This window comes from Cetorhinus maximus, chromosome 10 (assembly GCF_964194155.1).
Source record: "Cetorhinus maximus chromosome 10, sCetMax3.hap1.1, whole genome shotgun sequence".
Classification (NCBI taxonomy): domain Eukaryota; kingdom Metazoa; phylum Chordata; class Chondrichthyes; order Lamniformes; family Cetorhinidae; genus Cetorhinus; species Cetorhinus maximus.
This window is the reverse complement of record NC_135888.1, coordinates 12,573,424-12,600,480: the sequence shown is the minus strand read 5'-3', so window position 1 is coordinate 12,600,480 and position 27,057 is coordinate 12,573,424. Positions and strand designations below refer to the sequence as shown.

Below are 27,057 nucleotides of genomic sequence, written 5' to 3'. Positions count from 1 at the left end.
ATAAAGTGACCAGTGGTAATGGTGTGTTATGATTCACTCAAGGGATCTGAGTTTCTGTGGCAACATGCACTTTTTACAGGCATGTTATAGTGTGGAGCCATGGATAGTGGTGGTAGAGGCCCCAACATTCTTTCCATCCAGGAATCTCTCCCACTCTTATTGCCCGCCATTGGCATGTGTTGGAACAATTTGCAGATTGACACTCAAACTTTTTGCCTGCATTATGAACACACTTTCCTTGGCCCATTATGTCCAAGGGTGGGATTCGAACCCAGAGCTCCTGGCTCAGAGGCAGGGGCAATACCCGGTGTGCCACAAGACCTCCCAAAGTAAACAGCAGATGGTGCTTATTTATTTGCCCTCTGCAGGCATGAGCTGACTTAATCCTAAAAAGGCACACTTGTCCTTTAACTATAATTTACAGAATTTTTTTTAAGCTGTAACCAGGGTGGGGGAATGGGGAAAAAAGTCCCGTTTTCTGTTTTATAAAGAAGCTCACCAGCCCGTACCTCAGAGGTTTCCCTACTTGGATGTTTGTCGAACTTTTTGCACGTTGTTTTATTAAGTGCGCCTCAGTTTGTGGCGGGTGCTTTGCTGTCCATGAACTGGAAATTGCTCTATCCTTGAAACTTTAGGCCAGATGTCGCTGGGGGGTAGTGCAGCTCATGGCATGTGCTGTTAGTTAGAAATATTCCTACTCGCTTCAGCTCAACTGAGATGAGGATAAATTTCTTCACCCAGAGAGTGGTGAGCCTGTGGAATTCGCTACTGCAGAAAGTAGTTGAGGCCAAAACATTGTATGTTTTCAAGAAGGAGTTAGATATTGTTCTTTGATCCAAAGGATATGGGGAGAAAGCGGGAGCAGGCTATTGAATTGAATGATCAGCCATGATCATAATGAATGGCGGAGCAGGCTCGAAGGGCCAAATGGCCTACTCCTGCTCCTAGTTTCTATGTTAAATTTATTTTGCACTGTAACTTGTTGAAAGTGGGAACTGAAAATGGCATGGTAATGGCAACCAGAGTACCTGGGACCTCAGTGAACACTAGCACCAGCAATCTTATATCCTTAACCAAAGAGATTTAGGGATTGAGAAATAAACAGGAATGACTGAAAAGGAGAGTGAATCAGAGTCAAATCAGGTACGAGAGAGAAATAAAGAGAGGGAAAGAAAGATTAGATTAAAAGAGTGAAAAAAGAGACAAAGGAAAAAACGTAAAATCAAAAACTTTACATTTTTAAGATCTCCCAGCAGTAATTCACCACCAGAAAGAATGAGACTCACCAGTTTAAATTGATGGCTTTCTGGGCCAGAGAAGTACATTGACTTTACATTAACTGTCATCACCTTGTTAAAAGAATACTTATGCTATTATTTACTAGACTTAACTTCCTGCCGCAAGTTTAATGGACAGTTGATATGAAAATTCAGAAAGTTCTTAAACCTAAAGGGTAGCTAAGGGGGAGATACCCTTTGTGCGAAGCAATTGGTGAAGCAGCATTAAATCAACCAGCAATTCTAGAGATTTGCAACCAAATCCCCTGGACTTCCTGACCAGTTTGCACATTAATAATGGCATGTGTTGCTTACACATCATAAGTCTTCAAGTTCCACCCTAATGTTTCCTTTAGCTGTACATCCCCATTAACAAGATGCTCATTCACTGCATGTACCTTATTGAAATGACTGTACTTTCTGTCCTCCTGTTTTTAGATTTTATTTGTTTGTCTGCTCAGTGTGCAATAAAGGACCCGAATATATCAAACGCCTACCCCTCAGATGGTAAGTGATGCAAAGGATTTATTTTTTTGAAATACGTAAAGTTTGATTCTGAACACACACAGCAGGTTCTGTTGTCTGCCCCTTTACAGCGTTGCTCAGATTCCTTGCTGTGTTTTCCGCCGCTTGGAATGAACTCAGCACTGACCCCATGCCAGGTCCCAATCACATTTGAAAGATAATCCTCAGCTGAAGCGTATCAAGGTGGCTGTAATCATAGACCATGTTGCTATATTGGGATCGGTGGTGGCGAAGGCTGAAACGATGTGTGTGTGAATTACTCATTAACATAAATCAGAAGCAATGGGCTGTCAATGGGTGACAATTGGCATGCTGTGGTTGTACACAATGAATTACTAATACGATCTGAGGTTCAACCAAGGGAACTTGAGTGTTTTTTACTTTGTCACTTCTTCCCGTTTAATTAGCTTTTATGAATATTGTATGATTAATTTGTATGGAAAACAGATGCTTGGCTTTCAGTGCTGAGTATTTTTAGGAAGACGTTATGTGGGGGGGATTGAAAACAAAAACAGAAACAGAAATACCTGGAAAAACTCAGCAGGTCTGGCAGCATCGGCGGAGAAGAGCACAGTTGACGTTTCGAGTCCTCATGACCCTTCAACAGAACTTAGTTCTGTTGAAGGGTCATGAGGACTTGAAACGTCAACTGTGCTCTTCTCCGCCGATGCTGCCAGACCTGCTGAGTTTTTCCAGGTATTTCTGTTTCTGTTTTTGTTTTGGATTTCCAGCATCCGCAGTTCTTTGCTTTTATATTTGGGGGATTGAGTTTTACAATGGGTTAGCACGGCACCCCTTGGACTAGTGTTTGAACTCCTGCCCATATAGTTGGGGTGAATGCTTTCTTTCTCTGCTAGTCTTGTGTTTGATGAGTTTGTCAATCGTAGTCCGGTGCCTAATAGGCTCAGCTCCACTACAAAACGACATTCAGCACAAATTGACAGTGAAACAGCAATCTCCTGCAGAGCAGGGACAGAAGTTCTGCTGTTAGGTGATCCCAGCAGCAGGTGGGGCTAGAAAATACCGCCCTATGCGTCCTATCAAGTCTTACATTGAAGCTATGGCTTTAGCTGTTATTAAAAAGCTGCTTTACAAATTTCGCACCTATGGTTAAGTTTTTGAACCTTGATCCTGATTGTTGTTGTGAAAATCATAATGGAACATAGGGGGGTCACTGTACAAGCCCCGGGGGTGTTGTCCTATAGAAATTGTTGACTAGCCATAGATGTGGCTTTTTAGCTACATGCCTTAACACACAATACATGTAAATGTACTACAGGTGTATATTTACATAAACATATTTCATCATTCAGTGCAAAGTTTGGAATTCAAGTTTGGATTTGGCCCTAGCCCATTTCAGTGCAGCTAGGATTTAGCTGCTCCAAATGGCACTTTGACTTCACCCTAAAGATGGCTGAGAATGTTGACATGGACAATGAGATGCACCAGACACCCCGACTCTATTTCCAGACCCCGCCCCGCTCTCCCCGCGCACCCCGCCCCGCTCTCCCCGCGCACCCCGCCCCGCTCTCCCCGCGCACCCCGCCCCGCGCACCCCGCCCCGCTCTCCCCGCGCACCCCGCCCCGCTCTCCCCGCGCACCCCGCCCCGCTCTCCCCGCGCACCCCGCCCCGCTCTCCCCGCGCACCTCTCCCCGCGCACCCCGCCCCGCTCTCCCCGCGCACCCCGCCCCGCTCTCCCCGCGCACCCCGCCCCGCTCTCCCCGCGCACCCCGCCCCGCTCTCCCCGCGCACCCCGCCCCGCCCTCCCCTCCCACCTGATCCTCCCTGCTCTCTCTCCCGAGCCTCCCCTCCCACCTGATCCTCCCTGCTCTCTCTCCCGAGCCTCCCCTCCCACCTGATCCTCCCTGCTCTCTCTCCCGAGCCTCCCCTCCCACCTGATCCTCCCTGCTCTCTCTCCCGAGCCTCCCCTCCCACCTGATCCTCCCTGCTCTCTCTCCCGAGCCTCCCCTCCCACCTGATCCTCCCTGCTCTCTCTCCCGAGCCTCCCCTCCTCTTGTCCAAGACCTTCCCCCAAGATGTCTAAACTCTCTCCTGCTCTCCCACTAGACCCACACTTCTCTCTCTCTCTCTCTCCAGACCCATCCTTGGTCTCCCTCCAAAACTCCAGACTATCTCCTATTCTCCCTCCAGCCCTTCCCCTGCTCTCCCAAGTCTCCCTCCAGACCCTCCCCCACTCTCTCTCTCTCTCTCTCTCTCAAGACCTACCCTTGGTCTCCCTGCAGAACACAGTTGTATGTTGCTTGCACTTTGCCACGTCCTGTTGAGGCCTATTCCTATTGGTCAGGCTTGCTTTCCTCATGGAAATTACTATGATTGGTCGAGCTGAGCATGATGACTGCTCCCCTCTTTAGACAATGTTATTGGTGTTTCTGGGCTGCTGAGTTCTGGTGTTTTCTCCAATGTTACACAGCATTTTAGCAGATAATTTAAAAGCAGTAACATTGGAAATAAAACACACAAATATCAAAACAGACTCACTTTGACCTTCGTCTTAACCATTTTACCGTCAAGTGCACAAAGGGGTTAAAGTAAACGTGCGTACACCGTGTGAATGAATCTTGAGATCACATGTCCAATGACGGTTTCTATTACTTATTTTCTATTGACTAATCGATCAGCCACATCCGGATTCCCAGTTTGCTTCATGTGGAGAGTGCCTTAATGTATTGGACTACACTGGTTTGTGGTGACTGTATATGTCAAACTGCACGGGAAATGACAGGATCTTCCAACGTTTTGTGAATCATATTCCACGCGTCTGTCCATTTTCTAGGAAAATGACAGGTCACCGACTCACAACGCGGCCTGAAAACGACATGTTCACAGAAGCAGTGTTGTGGCTGGCACCGAAAGGGAGATCAGCATAAAAGCTGTGGTTTGTACCGAGCTGGTGACTGCGCCCCAAACGTGCTACACCAGATACTCGGACACGATTTCGGCGGCTCTGGATCCAGTCCTGAAAGCCTAGTGTGACCAGATGTCACACGCTGGGGGGGGGGTGGTTTTGGACGCCTCACTTCCGTATTCCTAATAACTCCCGGCTAGCACTGCCAGTGAACGTTATACACACTTCTGATGAAGAGTCATCCGGATTCGAAACGTTGATGGTGCTCCTCTCCGCAGATGCTGTCAGACCTGCTGAGTTTTTCCAGCTATTTTTTTGTTTGTGAATGTCATACACGTTTTGGGAGCTCTGAGTTCATTTATTGAACACTCTGTCTCTTTGGAAAAACTCAGCAGGTCTGGCAGCATCGGCGGAGAAGAAAAGAGTCGACGTTTCGAGTCCTCATGACCCTTCAACAGAACGTGAGTTCTGTTGAAGGGTCGTGAGGACTCGAAACGTCGACTCTTTTCTTCTCCGCCGATGCTGCCAGACCTGCTGAGTTTTTCCAGGTAATTCTGTTTTTGTTTTGGATTTCCAGCATCCGCAGTAGTTTTTTGTTTTTAACCCTGTCCCTTTGCTTTGTTTCCAGGGTTGATGTCGTGCATCTCGTTTTATACAATTTAGGGGTCTGTGGGAAAAAGAAATACTTTGATTTTGAAGAGGAAATATTAATATTTATTAATCAAAACTGGCTAAGCCTCCAACTTGGAAAGGTAGGTGCGTGTGTTACTGTGGAGCTGGTTATGGTTTAAATGCACCCCTGCTCTGACAGAGATACAAATAGAATTCCACATCAAAGAGCTCGTCCGATATTAAAAACTGGTTTGTCTTGAGCAATATTTGGCAAAGTAGTTAGAAAGTTGTTTGATTTGAAGCCAGCTTGTTAGGTGTTAAGGAATGGCCGCTGGTGGCGGCTACTGTCATTTGAATCCAATGCTTCTCGGGCTCTTAACCCTTTGAATGCCATTGTAAAATCAGAAGAGTTAGCACTCAAAAGGATGAACCAATGCTGGGGTTCAGTGTAAAATTCATAATTGCCATGACTGTTTTAAATACAGTCGGATGTATGGCTTGGTTTTAGTAACTGGAAAAGAAAGACAATGAGCGTTAATGTGCTTCTTTTGTTTTATGGTTATAAAGGTTTATTTGCTTTATTTTAAAAAGATCCTCATAAATTGATATTCATAAGACATTTTTCATCAGTTATTCCCCCTTCGTTCCAGGAGGAACTCCTTTAAGTGGGACTTCATGTCCAATTGTCTTCTGGACACTCGGCCCGATTTTAACTATGGGTGGGAGTTGGCGGGGGGTGGGGTGCGGTGTTCGGAGAAAGGGGCTAACTGACTGGTTCCCAAAATTTTAACTTTGTGTTTCCTCTGAATGGGGACAGAGGGATTGTGGGTGTGGTAAAACTCCTCCTAATGCTTTTATACCATGAAACCTGGTAAATGAGGATGTAAAACTGAACTGGGTGCTCTACATAAATGTCTTGGGATACTGAAATCAGTTGTAAGGTTGTTAATTTTTGAACCTGAAATTAAGTAGGAGGTACCATAGCGGATAGAAGGCCTGATTTAAGCCCAGTGGAAGTGGATGGGTTTCGATTGAGCTAAAAATTCACCCAGAGAGTGTAGTTAAAGACTTCAAACTTATGTAGTAGGAGAGACAAATGAAAACTAAATTTAACACTAAACAAATGTATTGCACATTTGGTGAAAAATCAGCGTTGTAAATATATTGAATTTGATTCAAGTTAACTGATAATTTTCTTTTGCATTAAACTCCCACTTTGCTAGGTTAGTTACAATTTTCAAATCAGACATCGGACAATTTTAATTATTTGGCACAGAAATCACTTTGAATTGTCAGGTTTTGAACTTACAATTAATACAATAAATAGCATCAATACAAGGAGGAGACAGGAATGAGGAAGTAAGAGCGGGCGCTGAAACAATTATAAATATAATGTAAATATTAAAAACAAATATAATGTTGGTATGAATAGCCAGAGAAGTAGGATATGTACCTTCAGAGGCTTTAGTGTCAATGGTCAGACCACAATTGGCATATTGGGTTCAGTTCTGATCACCATACTGCAAAGTGAATGTACATACATTGAAGAAGATGCAGTGAAAGGCAACAAGGTGAAATTTGAATTCAATCAAAATCTGGAATTAAGAGTCTAATGATGACCATGAAACCATTGCCAATTGTCGTAAAAACCCATCGGGTTCACTAATGTCCTTTAGGGAAGGAATTCTGTCGTCCTTACCTGGTCTGGCCTACATGTGACTCCAGACCCACAGCAATGTGGTTGACTCTTAAATGCCCTCTGAAACGACCCAGTAAGCCACTCAGTTGTATCAAATCTCTACAAAGTCTAAAAGGAATGAAACCGGACGGACCACCCGGCATCCACCTAGGCACCGGAAACAACAACGGCAATCTCAGCCCTGTCGACCCTGCAAAGTCCTCCTTACTAACATCTGGGGGCTGGTGCTAAAATTGGGAGAGCTGCCTCACAACAGCCTGACATAGTCATTCTCACGGAATCACCCCTGACACGACCATCACCATCCCTGGGTATGTCCTGTCCCACCGGCAGGACAGGCCCAGCAGAGGTGGGGGCACAGTGGTATACAGCCGGGAGGGAGTTGCCCTGGGAGTCCTCAACACCGACTCCGGACCCCATGAAGCCTCATAACATCAGGTCAAACATGGGCAAGGAAACCTCCTGATTACCACATACCGCAACCCCCCACCCACCACCTCAGCAACACGTGGAGGAAGCACTGCGGGTGGCAAAGGTGCAGAATGTACTCTGGGTGGAGGACTTCAATGTCCATCACCAAGAGTGGCTCGGTAGCACCACTACTGACCGAGCTGGCCGAGTCCTAAAGGACATAGCTGCTAGACTGGGTCTGCGGCAGGTGGTGAGGGAACCAACATGAGGAAAAACATACTCAACCTCATCCTCACCAACCTGTCGGCCGCAGATGCATCTGTCCATGACAGTATTGGTAGGAGTGACCACCACAGAGTCCTTGTGGAAACAAATCTTCACATTGAGGATACCCTCCATTGTGTTGTGTGGCACTACCACCATGCTAAATGGGATAGATTTCGAACAGAGCTAGCAACTCAAGACTGGGCAACCATGAGGCGCTGTGGGCCATTAACGACAGCAGAATTGTACTGAACCGCAATCTGTAACCTCGTGGCTGAGCATACCCCCCCCACCCCCTACCGCCACCCCCCCCCCCCCCCCCCCACTCTACCATTACCATCAAGCCAGGGGATCGACCCTGGTTACCCAGGCATAGCTAAAAATGAGTTTTCAGCCTGGCGAAGCTACAATACAGGACCACTTGCATGCCAAACAGCATAAGCAGCAAGTTATAGACAGAGCTAAGCGATCCCACAACCAACCGATCAGATCTAAGCTCTGCAGTCGTGCCAAATATGGTCTTGAATGGTGGTGGACAATTAAACAACTCACTGGAGTAGGAGGCTCCACAATGATGAGGGAACCCAGCACATCAGTGCAATAGATAAGGCTGAAGCATTTGCAACAATCTCAGCCAGATGTGGTGAGTGGATGATCCATCTCAGCCTATTCTGGAGATCACAGATGCCAATCTTCAGCCAATTCGTTTCAATCCTTTGATATCAAGAAAAGGCTGAAGGCACTGGATACTTCAAAGGCTATGGTCCCTGACAATAATCCGGCAATAGTACTGAAGACTTGCCACGCCCCCAGCCAAGCTGTTCCAGTACAGCTACAACACTGACATTTACCCGGCAATGTGGAAAATTGCCCAGGTATGTCCTGTCCACAAAAAGCAAGACACAAGACAAATCCAACCCGGCCAATTACCACCCCATCAGTCTACTCTCGATCATCAGTAAAGTGTTGGAAGGGGTCATCAACAATGCTATCAAGCGGCACTTGCTTAGCAATAACCTGTTTACTGATGCTCAGTTTGGGTTCTGCCAGGGCTACTCAGCTCCTGACCCCGTTACAGTCTTGGGTCAAACAGGGACAAAAGAGCTGAACTCCAGAGGTGAGGGGAGAGTGACTGCCCTTCATATCAAGGCAAGATTTGACTGAGTGTGGCATCAAGGTGCCCTGGCAAAACTGGAGTCTTGGGAATCAGGGGGAAACTCTCCGCTGGTTGAAGTCATACCTAGCACAAAGGAATATGGTTGTGGTTGTTGGAGGTCAATCATCTCAGCTCCAGGACATCACTGCAGGAGTTCCTCAGGGTAGTGTCCTCGGCCCAACCATCTTCAGCTGCTTCCGATGACCTTCCCTCCATCATAAGGTCAGAAGTGGGGATGTTCACGGATGATTGCACAATGTTCAGCGCCATTCGTGACGCCTCAGATACTGAAGCAGCCCATGTCCAAATGCAGCAAGACCTGGACAATATCCAGGCTTGGGCTGACAAGTGGCAAGTAACATTCATGCCGCACAAGTGCCAGGCAATGACCATCTCCAACAAGAGAGAATCCAACCATCGCCCCTTGACGTTCAATGGCATTACCATCATTGAATCCCCCACTATCAACATCCTGGGGGTTACCATTGACCAGAAACTGAACTGGACTAGCCATATAAATACTGTGGCTACAAGAGCAGGTCAGAGGCTAGGAATCCTGCAGCGTGTAACTCACTTCCTGACTCTCCAAAGCCTGTCCACCATCTACAAGGCACAAGTCAGGAGTGTGATGGAATACTCTCCACTTGCCTGGATGAGTGCAGCTCCCACAACACTTGAGGCTGCTTGAAACCATCCAGGACAATGCAGCCCGCTTGATTGGCACCACATCCACAAACATTCACTCCCTGCACCACCGCGCACAGTGGCAGCAGTGTGTACCATCTACAAGATGCACTGCAGGAACTCACCAAGCCTCCTTAGACAGCACCTTCCAAACCCACGACCACTACCATCTAGAGGGACAAGGACAGCAGACACATGGGAACACTGCCACCTGGAAGTTCCCCTCCAAGCCACTCACCATCCTGACCTGGAAATATATCGGCCGTTCCTTCAGTGACACTGGGTCAAAATCCTGGAACTCCCTCCCTAACAGCACTGTGGGTGTACCTACACCACAGGGACTACAGCGGTTTAAGAAGGCAGCTCACCACCACCTTCTCGAGGGCAACTAGGGATGGGCAATAAATGCTGACCTAGGGAGCGACGCCCACATCCGATAAATGAATTTTTTTTTAAAAAAGGATAACTCCCAAGTGTAAAGGGAATGAGCAATGAGGTAAGCTAGGAGAAATCCAGGCTATATGTTTTTCTTGGATCTTGATGATTAATATCCCAAGCTAGAATGAAATTTAATCTTGAATCGCCTGCATTAATTGAGTTTCCCATTTCTTGGCCAGCTCACGTACCCAGCATGCTGGATGGGAACAGTATATTCATCTCACTTGAGTGGGTGAGAAAGCTGTTGAAACAAGACCCAAACGGCTAATAACTCAGTTGTCAAATGCGGATCAAAAACGTTTCTGGTTAGTGTTAGATCTAGAGCATTTTTTAAAAAATCAATAAAACTCCAATCATCGACCTACCAGTCCCTTTTCCAGGCTAAAATCTCAGGAGACATTGTTGCTGAAATGTTTCAGTGTTTCGATACTGAATAAATATTCTTGTTTCTCTTCAGCTGACAGAAACGACAGTGCTAGAACGAAAGCAGCATCTCCTCGATGCTTTAAACCGCTACAAAAGCCGGTGAGACTTTACCTTGTGTTTTATGAGTGAGACTTAGTAAAATTGCAAAAGGCACATCTACATTTGATTGGTTTCATGAGAGTCTTAATGATGAAAATAACCGGTACATTCATTAGGCCACTGCCTACCACCCTCAGGTCCTCAGCTTAAATCCAGCTTGCGCTTGACTTCTCGGTCTGCCGTACATGTTAAAATTCAAAGTGAAAATGAGTTTTTGCTTTTCCCGAAGGGCATTAATTTAAAACACAAAAGCGCCCTTGAAGATCGCCACCTACACACTTTATTAAAAATCTTACAATTGCTGTCCACCAACATCACTTCCTGCTCACCATTTTCAGTCATGCTTTTTACATCAACGTAGAATAGATTCATAGAATGGTTACAGCACGGTAGAGGCCATTCAGCCCATCATGTTTATTCTGGCTCTCTGCAAGAGCAACTCAGCTGGTCCCACTTCCCCGCCCTGGCTCCATAGCCCTGTAAATCTTTCCTCTGGATAATTACTCAATCCTTTTTTGAACCTGCCCCCACCTCACTCTCAGGCAGTACATTCCAGACCCTAACCACTCACTGCGGAAAAAAGTTTTCCTTGGTGTCATCGCTGCTTCTTTTGGCAGTCACCTTAAATCAGTCTCCTCTTGTTCTGGATCCTTCCACTAAAAGGAACGGTTTCTCCCCATCTACTTTGTTTAGACTTTCCGAAATTTTGAACACCTCTATCAAATCGCCCTCTTGTTCTTCACTTCTCCAACTTATCAACGTAACTGAAGTTCCTCATCCCTAGAACCATTCTTGTAAACCTTTCCTGTACCCTCCCTAATTCCTTCACATCTTTACTAAAGTGCGGTGCCCAACATTGGACACAATACTCCAGTTGAGGTCAAACCAGTGTTTTATGCAGATTTATCATAACTTCCTTGCTTTTGTACTCTATGCCCCTATTTCTAAAGTTCAGGATCCCATACACTTTATTAACTGCTTTCTCAACCTGCCCTGCCACCTTTAATGACTTGTGCACTTATACCCCCAAGCCCCTCTGCTCCTGCATCCTCTTTAGAATTGTACCCTTTATTTTTATATTGCCTCCCCTCGTTCTTTCTACTAAAATGAATCGCTTCATACTTTTCTGCATTAAATTTCATCTGCCACTTGTCCGCCCATTCTATGTCCTTTTGAAGTTTGACACTATCCTCCTTACATGTAACATTGAAAATTCAATTATGGAATTCTCAAACACACACAGGTTCTCCAGTGCTGTACTTGCAGGTTATAACCACTATGTGGCATTGTAGCTCTACTGTCCCCTGGCACCAGTGCCTATATCTTTTCATGTGTTTAAATTGCAGAACCGACCATTCTGGAAAATGTGACATTAAAACATAAGTAACAGCTTGCACATGCTTTGGGTATTTGTTGTTTAAGATTCTGAGGCTTGTATTCAGGCTGGCCACTCTAGTGTGGGGTGGATGGGGTGTGGTGGCGGAAGAGGGGTTGATTATGATGTGGGAGAGGGACTTTACTGAGTCTTCCGTCACTGGGGAATATGGAGAACTTGGCTAAAACCTACATCAGTACATAAAATAATAACATTTTTACAAAGTACTTTAAAACAGATTTTCATACTTATATGATGTTGATCTTTCACGCCTGAACTTTAATAATTATATATTACTGTGCCGCTTTATTGCTATTTTCTCTTTGCTGGCGCCTGGGGTTATGGCAATTTTCAAGTGTTAAGATGGGGTCAAGTTGGAAAATAGCTTGGGAAACACTGGCTTAAAGTTAAGATTTTTTTTTAAGCAAAAGAGTAAAAGAGTTAAATGCACTCTAGTGTTGAGAAAGGCTCAGTTGAACCTTGTTTGGGAGTGCTTGATGTTGAGGTCAAGTGCTAGCAGTCACATAGTTGTACTGTTTTGCATTGCCAGAAGGGGGCGCAGTCTATCCCTGGGCATCTCATCATAATGGAGTTAAGACTTCTGCCATAGCTGATTATGTTGTAATGTTTCTTCTATTATTATTCCTAATTGTACAACATTAATATAAATCATATTTCCGATTGGCAGGGCAACTGTAAATATCCAATTAATCACCTAATCAGTAGAACATTCGGTTAGAGAAATAATTAGTTATCACAGTCCTAATGTGCATCAGCTGGTTTATTTCTCTATTTTGCATTCAGAGTGCATTGTTGCAGTAGAACCAAATTTACTAGAATACGGTGAAAATAAGTCTTAAAACAATTCTGAGTCCAAGTCTCAGGGGAATTTTACCTTTATTTTACCTCAGTGACTGATGTGAGGATATGGATTTAAAGGGATAAATTAGATTCCAGCAAATATCATCTCTGTGTCACATGAATGATTTATAATGCATAACCTTAAAATGAGAAAATCTTACTATAGTAAGAACTTCAAATAAAATGCCCAACCAGGACAGTCACTCTGACTCACAGTTGCTTCAATTCCACCTTGTTCCATTTTTTATATTCACCCTTGGGATGTGGCCAAATCTGGCAAAGCCGGCATTTATTGCCCTTCCCTGGTTGCTAAAGTACTCACCTCCCCTTCACAGACAGATCAGAACCAAACAATGCAACATTTAAAATGATGGGAATATTTCAACGAAAAGCCTTCTTCACCAGCGGTTTAGAGCTGAAATGGCTAAAGGTCCCTTTCGCGATTAACAGCCGGTGGTGAAAAGGGAGATTGTCCACTTTGTGTAGCATTAACCATAACCCGTTTACAGCCTCTGAGCTTGTGTACGTAATGAAATTGAGTCTGTCCTCAGTGGAAGGCACTTAGTGGCACTGGGATCAGGTACGGATTGACCCCTTGCCTATCACACAGCAATTGGCTGACCACTCTTGCTTCTGTGGGAAGGTGTGGGTTTTGAAGTGTAGGTGCTTCTCCAAAAATGGGGAGGAAGGAAATCTGCTGGTTCGTCACTTGACCTTCTGTTGTGGACATTGATGGAGAGACATTTTAAGTAGCCTGGGAACAAGCCTCCAGGCTGGACTCTCACAACCAGAGAAAGGTTTGTGGCATAGCCAAAGGGAAGATAGATAAATTGCTGTTGATGAAAAGCTTCATATTGATTATAATCAAGAGCTGTGAGTTTTAGTTCCATCATGTGCTTGGTCCACCCTTTCTACTCAGTATTTAACATCCTGTTTACTCTCTTGCAAAGAATTCCATGATGCTTATCCATGTGAGAAGCAGTAACATTTTTACATGATATAACTCGCCACCAACACTCAGGGACTTAATGTTGAAAGAATGTAGTGTTCTGATGTGCATTGGAAGCTAAAGCCCAAACCAGAGGGATTCTTGAATCTTGCTGATAAAAGGGCCTTAACATATTCATCTTTTATGTTCAAGGTTTATCTGTGGTAAAGAAATTAAAAAGAAAAAATGTATTTTTCGTCTCCGTACTCGAGTACCCCCAGTTCCTCCGAATATTGTTTTGCCAGAGAATATTGGTCAGTTGACTGATAATGCTTCTAACGAGATTAAGAGGAGAGGAAAAAACATGTTAGTGTTTGCGCCTAAGTATGGGTATGTATTGAACATGTTTATAGACTGACTGCACTGTAGTTACATGACCTGTCAATCCAATGAATCCTTTAGATTGGTGAAAATTAGTGTTTGCAGTAAACGCTCAGCGTCTGTAGTAATGTGAATGTAGTAACTGTTGGTGGCGCAGTGGGTAGCACCCCTACCTCTGGCCCTGAAGCTCTGGGTTCAAGTCCCACTTCAGGACTTGACGGCTACAGAAGGTGCATGCATAACATGGCCAAACAAGTTCATTATCAGCCCGTAAATCCTTCCTGTATGGGTTTCCTAGTCAGCCATACTGCAGGAGGCAAGGGCAAGCCACTGTAGCACTTTGCCAAGCACAATCATGGACTGATCCAATAGAAGTCCATGGTCGACAGCACCCTCTTTAGGACATGGTGCCTAAAGGAGGAGGAATAACTGTTGAGATTGACTCCATTGTTTATTGTAGCCTGTCTCGATCTGCACCTGATTTTAAGATGGTTGTACCCAGTATTTAGTTGCCGTTGACTCTTGTTTTATTGTGTCACAGTCCCCTGCCAGAAGTGCCTCAACCTCGCAGGCGGAGACTTCCGTTGAAATGGGGGCTGAAGAGCAGGAAATCAAACTGGTTTCTGCAGGATGCAGTTCCAGAGGTTTGTTACACCCCCTTCCCCACCCACCCTCTCACCCCTACTACCCCCCAACTTCAGTCGCGAATTGTAAACCCCACTTTAAGAAATCCAGTATTGTAATCAGTAAAAAAAAAAAGCATTATTCTGCTCCAAAACCAGCTTCCTTAGGAATCATGGATGCAGGGTGGGAATGTTGGTAATACAGATGACCTGGAATATGTAAGAATCCTTTGGTTGTCTGGAAACATAGGGCGTAATGCCAATGCCTTGGAGAGAGTGCAGAGGAGATTTCCCAGCACCTTCAGCTATGCCCAGGGAAGTTGAGATTTCCCCCCTTAGAGCACGGAATAGAGATGTTTAAAATTGTGAGGGTTTAATATTAATGAAAATATTTAAAATTATGAGGGTTTAATATTAATGGAAATGTTTAAAATTATGAGGGTTTAATATTAATGGAGATGTTTAAAATTATGGAGGACTTTGGATAGAGTAAAAAGGTGAAAACGATTCCATTGGAGGTGAGGTCAGTAACCAGAGAGTGCAGATTTAAAAAAATTAGCACAAGAATGCACTGCCTGAAAGGGTGATGGAAACGGATTAAATATTAACTTTCAAAAGGGAATTGGATATTATCTGAAAAGGGAAAATGCGCAGGGCTATGGAGAAAGAGCAGGGGAGAGAAGACTCGCCAAGGCTCCTTCAACAGCACCACCCAAATCCGCTACCCCTACCACCTGGAAGGACAAGGGCAGCAGATAGATGGGAACACCATCCCCTTAAAGCCACTCACCATCCTGACTTGGAAATATATCGGCCATTCCTTCACTGTCGCTGGGTAAAAATCCTCGAACTCCCTCCCTAACAGCACTGTGGGTGTACCTGCACCACATGGACTGTAACGGTTCAAGAAGGCAGCTCACCACCACCTTCTCAAGGGCAGTTAGGGATGGGCACTTGACTTTGTGTAACAACTGTGCCAGGCTTGGCTCTGGTGATAGCACATTTGCCTCTGACTCAGTAGGTTGTGCATTGCCAGGATTTGACTTCATAACAAGGGGAATAGGCTAGAAGAATATATTAACAGAGAGCAATGAAGAGAGATGGAAAAAGGCTCATGTGAAGCAGAAACACCAGCATGGACCACTTGGGCCAAACGACCTTCTTCTGTGCCGTACATTCTATGTAGTCTCCTCGAAATACTGCAGGAGTGCTGCATTACCCAAGGCAACATGCTTTGGTTGAGATGTTAAACTGAGGCTCCATCTGTCAGGTGAAGTGGACTTTAAAGATTTCAAGGCACTATTTGAAGAAGACTGGGGAGGTTTCCCACTGTCCTCACCAAAATTCCTTGCTCACTCATTGCATCAAAACCTGGCTATTCCTCTCATTGGTCTTCATAGGTAAAAACAAATGCTAAACATTGCACGTGTAAAGTAATGCATTGTGTGAAACATTCAAATATTTCCAAGGGATGAGGTGTTTAATAAGTGAGTGTATTATAATAATTTTCAAGTAATATTCTAATTGTTGTTCATAATTTCACTTTTCTCCAACCATAGAGTGACTTCTCGACTGCGGAGAACACCAGCTACTACTTGGCCAACATTTTTGACTGTACTGTGGATGACATTCAGAGTTTGAAAAGGTGAGTGAGTTTCTACCTTAAAAGACGTGTATGTTGGAAAAGGGCCTTGGGCCTGTGCTTGGCCTGTCAGAGCAGGGTCACGTATCTCTGAGGACAGGCTGAATAGGTGCCCTCAGCCCTGCAGCTCTGCTCCTTTGGAAGCCAAAATGGGAGACAGGAGAAGCCTGGGATTGACAATCCTTCGGATTTTCCCATATCCGTTGTGGAAAAGGTTCCGGCCTCCGATCAGCAGCGTCAAACTGGAGCTTATAAAACCAGTCACAGGGAGTCACGGCGAACACGGGCCTAACGTTATTTCCATTTAATGCTCAAGCTCCAGCCTGTTTGGCCTCTGACCTGCCTCACCGTCCCTGCTCTTTTATAAAGATCTCTGATTGTTTCTTCTCTCCGAAGATTTTAGTTTTGTCTTTTCTTTGCCTGGTTTCAGTGATCGTTCCGAGGGGACCTTTAACTCTGACCTAGACTCGACAGATGCAGCGAGTACATCTGGCTCTGCCTCAACCAGCTTGTCCTGTGACTCTCTGTAAGACCAAAGTTTTGCTTCACAATCATTTATGCGAACATTTGTGTATGACTCCACCAATGAGTGCTGTCCAATTACATAAAGAGCTGTTCTGACCCACAGAGAACAGGCAGTAAGAATATTTTTTCACTGAAAGATGGCGCTTTACATTAGAGCTCAGGCAGAGTTGCGTTATAAAGAGATTCTTCCTACAACAGTATCTTAACTTTTCTTCAATAAAAGCAAACTACCGCGGATGCCGGAAATCTGAAATAAAAACAGAAAATTCTGGAAATGCTCAGCAGCTCAGGCTGCGTCTGTGGAGAAAAAAACAGAGTTAATGTTTCAGGCCTGTGACCGTTTGTTCATTGCTGTTTATTATCTTTACTTTCCGTGTTCTGTTTTATCTTCTCGCTCCTAGAAAGACTGTGGGGAGTCGTAAGAGGAAGGCACCGATAGAATGTTCCCTGGACAGCAGAAACAAACAGAAAGAGGGCATCAGTCCAGCGAATGAAGTGGATCAGACTGAACAACACATGGATAACAATTACATCAACGGCCACACCTTTGATAGCATGAGTGATGATGAAACCTCCCTGTCCCATCTTAAATCCTCGATCACTAATTATTTTGGAGCTGCAGGAAGGCTAGCGTGTGGCGAAAAATTCCAGGTACTTGCTCGAAGGGTGACTCTGGATGGGAATGTGCAGTACCTGGTAGAATGGGAAGGTGCTACTCCCTATTGAATCACAGCTGGGAATTCCCTTTTAGCGACCAGTGGATCAAGGTGAAAAAGAGCCTGGATTGGGCAAGGCTCCGGTAGTTGTCAAAATATCAAAGTAAACTACGCTGGAGCTTTCTTATTGGCAAACATTCAATCCAAGACTTGAAGTCTCCTCCGCCACCTGCTGTACTAATAGAATATTTTTAAGAATGGTGCAGGAGAGGTTTTCTGCTGCTAGTGGTATCTTGTACATAGTAAACATCCGACCGAAGGGAATTTGCAGAACTTTTCTAGGTATCCAGTGGCAATGAACGAGTGCTGCACTAGTTTTACCCAGCTGTGCAGATGACTTGATGTCAAAACAATATCAATGGAATGCTCTTTTTTTTTCATTGCATCGGAAAAGTGGAGATTATGTAGATGTTCAATCTTGATCATACTGAATGTCGGAGCAGGGGCTGTTTATTCCACCGCCGCTCCTAATTCTTAAATTCTTATGTTTATTTTGGATTGCTTTGCTGATGTTGATGTCAGTGGCCAATGAGTTGGTTTGTGGCCCTGAAAATCTTATTTAAATCCAGATTTAAAGGAGTTTTTACGCTTTGGGAAGCAAGCTATGGAGTTCACTTGTAAGTGACTTGAGGAGCAAGATCGAGGTGTGAAAGTTTTGATTGTAAGTTTTGATTTCACAGGTTTAAACTGCAATGTTTAGTGTTGTGATGAATGGGAATGGTGTATACTGAGAATGTTTCATCGTAAAGTGGGACTAAGCCTTCGCAAAGTTGATCTTAAGTGGGCTCCACTCTATCTGCTGCATGCTTAAATCTTTTTATTAATCCATTTCCATACACAGCTCTGCTTTAGAATTACGCTAGCTCATTATGTAGCCAGTTGCTATGTAACTGATCAAACTACAGCTAGCTTTTGTATTTTGTGTTCATCGGCCTCTACTGCTTAAACCCTTCTATCAGCCAGCTTTGCTAAAAGTTTTATTTTTGGCAAAAAAAAAAGAAACCCTTGTTTATCAGATGGAAACATCTCTGTCTGCCAAGGGCAAATCTAGCTTCTGCATATAATGTGATAACGTAGAGTTGTTGCTGCTCCAGGTTGCCCTCTCCTGTGGGTACCTACATGTTCCTTATTGGGACTGGAATTTAGAGAATATAGAAAACTTTGCTTCAGAGAATGTGAATTGACAGATATTTAAGCTGCTGCTTTTGCTCTGTGGGTCTGTCTGTCTTGTGCAGATTTCACATGCTTTGCAATTTTTACCCTTTTTGAGAAATTGCTTGACGTATTTGCAAACATTGGAAATATAACCAGGCTGAAACCTTTTCTTTTTGCTGCCAGGGTAATGACTGTAACATTGTGTGCGGGTCACACCATGTTAGATTGTTTCTTCTGTCACCCTACTTTGGTTGCAGTAAATTGGGATTTTATTTTGTCACTTCACTGTTTCTTGGAAGATTTAATGTTGTTTCTGTTCTTTAGAGGGCACTTTAACCTTTCTGTTGGATTTTGGTAGACCAAGTCTAACTCTCCTACCTTTACCTAGTGTCCTGTACCTCCAACATTCTGTCACCCTAAAGGAGAGTGAAGGCATGGCACAGTACATAAAATATTTCAGCTTAAAAAAACAATGCACTCTGATTTTTAAAAGTCTGGGAGGGAGCCATTTTAACCAATCCATTGGTAAGGAAATTGATAGGACGTTCAACCACCCTCCCTTTTCCAAGTAAGTGTCAGCAGGCTATTTGACTATAGAGGGCATCATAAATGGAGCAAAATGTTATGGGGCCTTTGGGCTTGGGAGGCAGGAAAGCTGGCAAAATGGCAAGGTTAGGTGGTGTGCCTGCACCTTCTCACTGCATTGCTGTTTTGCCAGTGGTGGGAAATCTGGCCCGCCTTCCCAGAGCCCAATTGAAACACTTAAATGGCCAGTTAAGATCCTCTTCCTGCCTCCATTCGCATTTTACCAGCATGGGTAGGGAGACAGCCAGGGTGGGGCTGCCTTTATGGGCACTCATTGGCCGACAAAGGAGTGCCTCAGCAGCAATTGCCATCCCCGTGGCCTCGGCATTGTACTCCCTCAGTGACCGCACACCCTCCCACTCGCCGGGGCCTGCCTGAATGACCCTGTAAACCCCCAGACCCGACTTGCACCGTCTAACCATGCATCCACTTCTTCCGGGTGCAGTACCAGCCGTGGCCACCGCTAGCAGTGGCACTGCTGAGCCGCCGGCACTCTGATTGTATTGGCAGCTCTTGGGGGGGCAGGCTGGCCTTCTCTATAGGATGGCAACCACTTCATTGCACCCCCTGCCCCCCCCACTCCCCCTTCCAGCCTGGCAACGGGACCCCTGCCTTGTCCAAAAAAATCCCAAACTGTCCTCAGCTGATGTGCACTTTCCAGCAGGAAACCCAGGATAACTATCAGGACCAAGAATCTGATTTGATTGCTTTAATTTCACCCCCCCCAGACTGGTCCTGGGATTTCAAAAACCAAATGTAATATTCCTCACAGCCGACCTTGGATCAGCACAGAATCGAGGATCAAAGCTGGGACTTGCCTCTTTGCCTAGCTCAGCTCCACACTATCTATGCACTTACTAAGCGAACAATCATGAAAACTGAAACTCTGCTTTAATAATTCACCTCTGCGGGTGGTTGCAAGAGAGCAAAGAGGCGTGCACTTTGAAAGCTGCAGAAATTCTGCTTGTTCTCAAAGGGTTGAGCTTTAATGTATCTGAATGTACCAACCTGGCGTTGTGAATGAAATGCTTGGACATTGGGATACTTTTAGTTGTTATTGATAATCAAAGTGTATGATTTATATTGTCACGGTTAAGTGTTGCGAGAGCTGTCATGGTCCAATAGCGACTTAAAAGTGAAAAAGGTGATATGAACTCTTTTAAATAAGTTTCAAACAAAACTAGTCTGTTATAACCACATTAAAGGCGTCAATGGATTGTCATCTTCTCCCGATGAGTACCAAAGGTATTTTTATTGTGAGAAATGTAGCTCTTTCTCGGATTTATCCTAAGTGGGATTGAAATTGACAGGAAGGATTATTCACTCAAATCGTGTTTTCAGGAAAACTGGCGATTTAATTGAGCAAGATCAAAAATATGTTGTTCTTGAAAATACCCTGCTTTAGGTCTGTAATGGAGACAGATCACCTTTTCAATGTCAATTACGGCCAAAAAAAAATGCACAATATTCCGAGTGGCTTTTTCACATGTGCAATACGGAGAATAATTTAATTGTGAGTTTTAGACGCCATAAAATAAGCCTTGCTATAGCCAAAGACTTAGTGCTTTTTGTGGCTTTATTTTCCTATAGACAAAAAAAGGTGTTATAAAATTGCCAATAAATTGTCTGGAAACGAAGGAGAGAAACTTGTCTTGGTAACAGGAGTTACAATCTCCAATTTGCTTTTAATAAGGTCGGGTGTGATGGAAAACGGGCGGCTTATTTGCTGTCCGCAGTTTCACATTACGACCCAAGGTGTCCAGTGGACATGAAGGGATAATCTATCTGACAATGACCAGGAGGAACTTTTACCTTTGAACTCACACACATTGGGCAGAGCTTTATGGTCCCGTTTCGGCGGGGACGAGGCTGTAAAATGCAGTGAGACATCCTAAACCCCCTCATTGACTTCAGCGGGAACGTAAAACCCCCACTCCCGTAAAATTCTGCCCCTTAGCCAGCAGAAATTGAACCTTGTTGTGGCCATTTTACAGGCACAGTGCAGACAAAAGAGAGCCAATTTCATGGACCAGTGCCCCGCTCCTCCAAGGACACCTGGAAAATGTGATCCAATAACAGAGGTCAGACTTTTCTCCAGGCATCCCGGGCAGACACCTAAAATGGCAGTTAGGCCCTTACCGGTGTAAGTGAGGGAGCTGTGTTTGGCCCCATGGCTGAAATTGGACAGCCCGCTCTGCTGACGATCCTTAAGTCATTCCTAAAGCCCAAGAATTGGCTGGCAACAAAAGGTAATTTTATTCAATCGAATTTTCCAAAAAATATTGTTCTCGAGCCATGGGCAGAGCAGGTCTGAAGTCCTCCCCCCCACCCCCTCCCTCCCCCACTTCCTCCACCTACCTGCTACTGTACCAACTCCATCCCCTTTCCACCACCCAGCAGCCCCCTCCCCTGTACAACTCACCTTCGACTCGCTGCTGGCAAAGCCAGCACCCTGACATTCAACGTTTCAGACAGTCACTCGGAGGTACCAGCAGGCCAACACTTAAGGTAAATGAGTGCTGCAGTCCAATGTGGATCCACCCTCAGGCCTCCTGGTCCGGACGTGGGCTGACAGTGCGATGCTGGATATACCATGGAAAACAGGCCATAACTAATTTATAACCCCATGTACCGTACATTCTGAACACAGTCACTTTTCATATCAGCTGTCCAGCGGGACCATCCAAAGCCTGAATGAAATTTCACCAGCAATGCTTCCTCTTTAACAGAGGTACCGTACTCTTGTTTGATTTCACAAAGACAGAAATATTCAGTTTCCCCTCCCCTCCCTCGCATATCCCTCGTTCTGTTTTGATGCCTTGTTTGGTCAAGTGGGCAGTGCTGTAGTCTGGATCTTTGCTGGTGCCATTATACCCAGGAGCTGGGTGGTGGCGCAAGAGTGAGATCTGAGCCAGTCTAGGGCTTGCTTGTTTCTCCTGGATTGCCCTGCCTCTACATGCTGGAATAAAACCTATTAAACAGACAGCATTTCACTCACCAAGCTACGTCCATGTCCATGTCAGCAATGGTGAAAGGTTCAAAATTTTTCACAGGTTCTGTAAGTTGAATTGAAGGTTTTGCGGTGATGGTGTCACTTGACTGATGCTCAGTCCTGGCTTAGAAAACAGGAGAAAAAAATCCATTACTGTGGATAGAAAATGCTTAGTCTATCTTATGAAGTTCCTTTCAATGCTCTTCGCTTTAGTAACATTTGTAAGAGAAAAAAATCGAGTTGCAAATAGCAATATTATTTCAGAGACTTTTGCTGAGTAGGTGATTTGTAAAGACCTGCTGTACTTTGCTCAACTTAAAGACAATCAACTTTTTTTTTCATCATTGCAGTGATCTGATCAGTCAGTAACCAGACTTGAAGGCTCTGACTGTCAAAGTTGACCACTGTTGGTACAGTATCATGAGCAGGAGTACGAGAGGTGAACTGTAACCAATGAATTATGCTTAGTACTGTACCAAGCCTCCACCCTTGCAATGAATTCTACAGTCAGTGGCCCTATGCCCTCCCAGAGTGCTTGACCAACTATTTTTTTCCTTCATTCTTTCATGAGACATGGGTGTCACTGGCATCGCCAGCATATGTTACCCATCCCTAATTGCCCTTGAACTGTGTGGCTCGCTAGGCCATTTGAGGGAGCAGTTAAGAGTCAACCACACTGCTGTGGGTCTGGAGTCACATGTAGGCCAGACCAGATCATTGAAAACCAGGTGCACTTTTATGACAATCTATGATGGTTGTCATGGTCACCATTACTGAGACGAGCTTTGTAATTCCAGATTTTATTGACTGAATTTAAATTCCACCAGCTGCCATGGTGGGATTTGAACCCACGTTCCCCAGGACACTAATCTGGGCCTCTGGATTACTAGCCCAGTGACATTACCACTACGTCGTCATTCCCCCCTCCCCCTCCCCAATTCTGACATTAGAAAAATCTGACATGACAATCCTGATATGAATGTTGCCTGCACAATGTGATTTACATAACCGTTCGAAGTTCTACAGTATTACATTAACATTGTACGTTTGTAAGCAAGCACAATGTGTGATTACCCTTCTCTTGTAATGAAACATGTACTCTTCATTATGCAGTCAGTATTCTTTTCTGTATTATCCAGCTATGCAAAAACAATTGGCAATAAATTCTTGGGTTAAGTTGTTGTTCTGTGCTGTTGTCACCTTTCTCATTTTTGACTACTTTTCCATATTGTATTTTTATAATTTTCAAAGCAATACGAATTCTCAATTGTTGTTAACAAGAGGCATTTTGATGAAAAATGGCACACAAAGGGAAGCTTTAACCACCCCCCCCCGACACAATCATAAGTAAAAGGAAGACCTTTTAGAACAGAGATGAGGAGAAACTTTTTTAGCCAGAGCGTGGTGAATCTATGGAATTGATTGCCACAGAAGGCTGTGGAGGCCAGGTCATTGAGTGTATTTAAGACCGAGATAGATAGGTTCTTGATTGGTAAGGGGATCAAAGGTTACAGGGAGAATGGGGTTGGGAAACTTATCAGCCATGATTGAATGGTGGAGCAGACTCGATGGGCCGAATGGCCTAATTTCTGCTCCTATGTCTTATAAGCGATGCATTAGCTTGTCCGGGTATCTGGAAAGCTAGCTCTCAACTATTGTCAGTGTGAGAACAAGAGGATAGACATTTTGGCCAATCAGCAGGTCAGAGGCCTTGGTTTATAGGCCTTTGAGCCAAAAGCTCTGCATTTAAGTCCCACTCCAGGACTTGATAACCAGCCAGATGATCTTTCCAACACTTCCCCACCACTCCCCAAAGGGAAAGATGTGTGTGTGTGTGTGTGTGAATGTGCCAATTCTGAGGTAACATTTTCCCTTCCTCTCTTACAAAGCTTTCCAGCTGCAGGGAGCTTGCCGTCAGAAACCAACCTTGTTAATCTTTAACAACAAAACAAAAACAGAATTACCTGGAAAAACTCAGCAGGTCTGGCAGCATCAGCGGAGAAGAATAACGTTGACATTTCGAGTCCTCATGACCCTTCAACAGAACTAAGTAAAATTAGGAGAGGGGTGAAATATAAGCTGGTTTAAGGTGGGGGGTGGGGGTAGAGGAGTGGTGGGGGGGGTGGTTGTAGGGACAAGCAAGCAGTGATAGGAGCAGATAATCAAAAGATGTCACAGACAAAAGAACAAAGGTGTTGAAGGTGGTGATATCTAAATGAATGTGCTAATTAAGAATGGATGGCAGGACACTCAAGGTACAGCTCTAGTGGGGGTGGGGTGAAATAAGACTAACGGCATCAAAGGTATAAATTTAAAAATAATGGAAATAGGTGGGAAAAGAAAAATCTATATAAATTATTGGAAAAAACAAAAGGGAGGGGGAAGAAACGGAAAGGGGGTGGGGATGGAGGAGGAAGTTCAAGATCTAAAATTGTTGAATTCAATATTCAGTCCGGAAGGCTGTAAAGTGCCTAGTCGGAAGATGAGGTGCTGTTCCTCCAGTTTGCGTTGGGCTTCACTGGAACAATGCAGCAAGCCAAGGACAGACATGTGGGCAAGAGAGCAGGGTGGAGTGTTAAAATGGCAAGCGACAGGGAGGTTTGGGTCTTTCTTGCGGACAGACCGCAGGTGTTCTGCAAAGCGGTCGCCCGGTTTACGTTTGGACTCTCCAATGTAGAGGAGACCGCATTGGGAGCAACGAATGCAGTAGACTAAGTTGGGGGAAATGCAAGTGAAATGCTGCTTCACTTGAAATGCTGCTGTTTATGTTATAATGCAGTCCGGTGTAGAAAATGCTTTTTTAAAAAAAAAGTTATGCAACCATCCTGCCGACACTTCGATGAAAACCTGAGACTTGTGTCATTTTTCACAATCCCGTTAAGGAAAATACTGCCCGGCTACTGATTTCTTTTGCGTTCTGCCACCTTAAAGCAACTATAGTCTTGAATACCTTCAAGACTGCGCCAGTCTGAAAACGACAGCACACTGACTTTATTTGAGCTGAGCCGAACCAGTTACGGATTGCAAAAGGAGCTCCGTGGGGGGGAGAAGCTATCTTTTTGACACTGGAACAACGGTTTACAACACTGGGGTGAAATCACGGAAATCTGGCGGAGGGCTTCATTCTTGTTCTGTTACTCAAAAGCTTTGTGTGTTCATGCGAGCAACTTGACGTTTTGTCAATACTGTTTCCGTGACAATGCAGAAGAGTTAAGTGTGGAGTTGGTGAATTTGCCATCTGTCCTTGGCCATCACCTTGTTGCTCCATTTTTTTCTAAAAATCAGAAAGTTAACAGGGGGGGAGGTGGGGGGAGCAATCCATTTCTCGAATTTCAACACTGCTCTGGTGAGGAAAATTGGACATATTAAATGGGTACCAACCTTTCCAGAATTCAGCTGAAATGGATAAAGTATCCAAACTAGAAATTAAGCAAGTGGCTTTGACAGCTGGGAGAGGTTTGGATAATAAGTGTAAAGAAGCCCAGATTCACTCAATGGACCCGCCATTCATGCTATAATTACTGACATTATATCCTCCCACAACAGTCCACATGCCTTAAGGCTCCCTATTGTTAACTGAAGACAGAGTCATTGTGCTATCTGCCATGGTTTCAGGACACATTGATCAGGTTTTTCTTAGCTAATTAAGAAAACTCATTCGGTTTAAAAGATAAGAGCTTTCGACACTATGCGAGTGCTTATGTCAACAAGCATTAGAAAAGACAATTTGGTATATTTATCTAGCTTTGTCTCACAGACTGAGAACTGGCAGTGCAGCCTGGGTTCAATTTGACAAGGGTATTAGAGTGGATTGAGCAAGTTTTTTTTTGTGTAATTTCAGGAAAGCACTTCACAGGCGAAACATTGTTAAATATCACATTTGCAGATACATACTTCTGCTATGCACTTGCTGGCTGAGAGTGTTGGCAGGTGAGTTGTTTCTAGGCCTCTCCCAATGCCCATTCTACATTGGTTGCCAGAGAAATGTGCGTGAACATTGAATAGCAGAATAGCCTATTCCTGTTCCTCTAAACAGATGCTGGCAAACCTACTGTGTATTAGCATTTCCCAATGTGGGTGGGTAATAAATAATGAGCACTCATAGTGCAGACATGATACACGTTAATCTGAACGAACTCTGATTCCTCATGAGTCTCAGTCCCAGGTACGCCTCGGCCCACCTCAGGCCCGAGAATACGCTGCTCCTAACTGCCAGATATTAAGAATCTAACTCTGCTTTTCTCTCTGCTTCAACTGCGTATCCTGTTCCAGCTCTGTCTGCCCCCCTGCTGCGCTCCCTGAACACAGGTTGAAAAATACAAGGGGCACATGGTAGACACTGAGGCTCACCCTGCTTGGGAAATCTAGAACGTGGGGGTACAGCCTCAGATTATAAGGGGTTGGTCATTTAGGACTGAGTTTGGAGAAACTTCCTCACTCCCAATGGGTTGTGAATCTTTGGAATCCTCCAGCCAGAGGGCTGTGGATAATCCGTTGTTGAATATATTTAAGGCTGAGATTGACATTTTTGGTCTCCCTAGGAACCAAGGGATATGGGGAACAGGTGGGAAAGTGAAGTTGGGGCAGCCATTATCTTATTAAATGATGAACTAGGCATGAGGCACTGTATGGTTTACTCCTACCCCTATTTCTTATGCTCCCACTCCATGGGTTAATATACACGAGTGTGTGTGTGTTTATATATTATCTTGCATTTAAGGTGTCGCATTTTGTTACATTTTCAAAAATCTGTGTTGCAGTTTTAAAAAAAAAACATCCGGTCATTTCATGCTGGTTTCAAAGAAACTTCCCAAAC

The 27,057-nt window shown here is 44.6% G+C and overlaps 1 protein-coding gene across 1 annotated transcript in view; it reads left to right on the top strand.

Annotated features, from left to right (window-relative positions):
* phf19 (PHD finger protein 19) overlaps positions 1–23,417 on the top strand; it is a 40,225-nt gene extending 16,808 nt beyond the window's left edge. Inside the window, exons 8-16 of the mRNA XM_078549958.1 lie at positions 1,716–1,784; positions 5,298–5,421; positions 10,391–10,458; positions 13,836–14,012; positions 14,545–14,647; positions 16,186–16,271; positions 16,699–16,794; positions 17,195–18,170; positions 22,592–23,417. Of these exons, the coding sequence (XP_078406084.1) occupies positions 1,716–1,784; positions 5,298–5,421; positions 10,391–10,458; positions 13,836–14,012; positions 14,545–14,647; positions 16,186–16,271; positions 16,699–16,794; positions 17,195–17,519 (1,048 nt within the window). The 3' untranslated portion in view covers positions 17,520–18,170; positions 22,592–23,417. The remainder of the gene's footprint in view (positions 1–1,715; positions 1,785–5,297; positions 5,422–10,390; positions 10,459–13,835; positions 14,013–14,544; positions 14,648–16,185; positions 16,272–16,698; positions 16,795–17,194; positions 18,171–22,591) is intronic.
* The last annotated feature ends 3,640 nt before the right edge of the window (positions 23,418–27,057 follow it).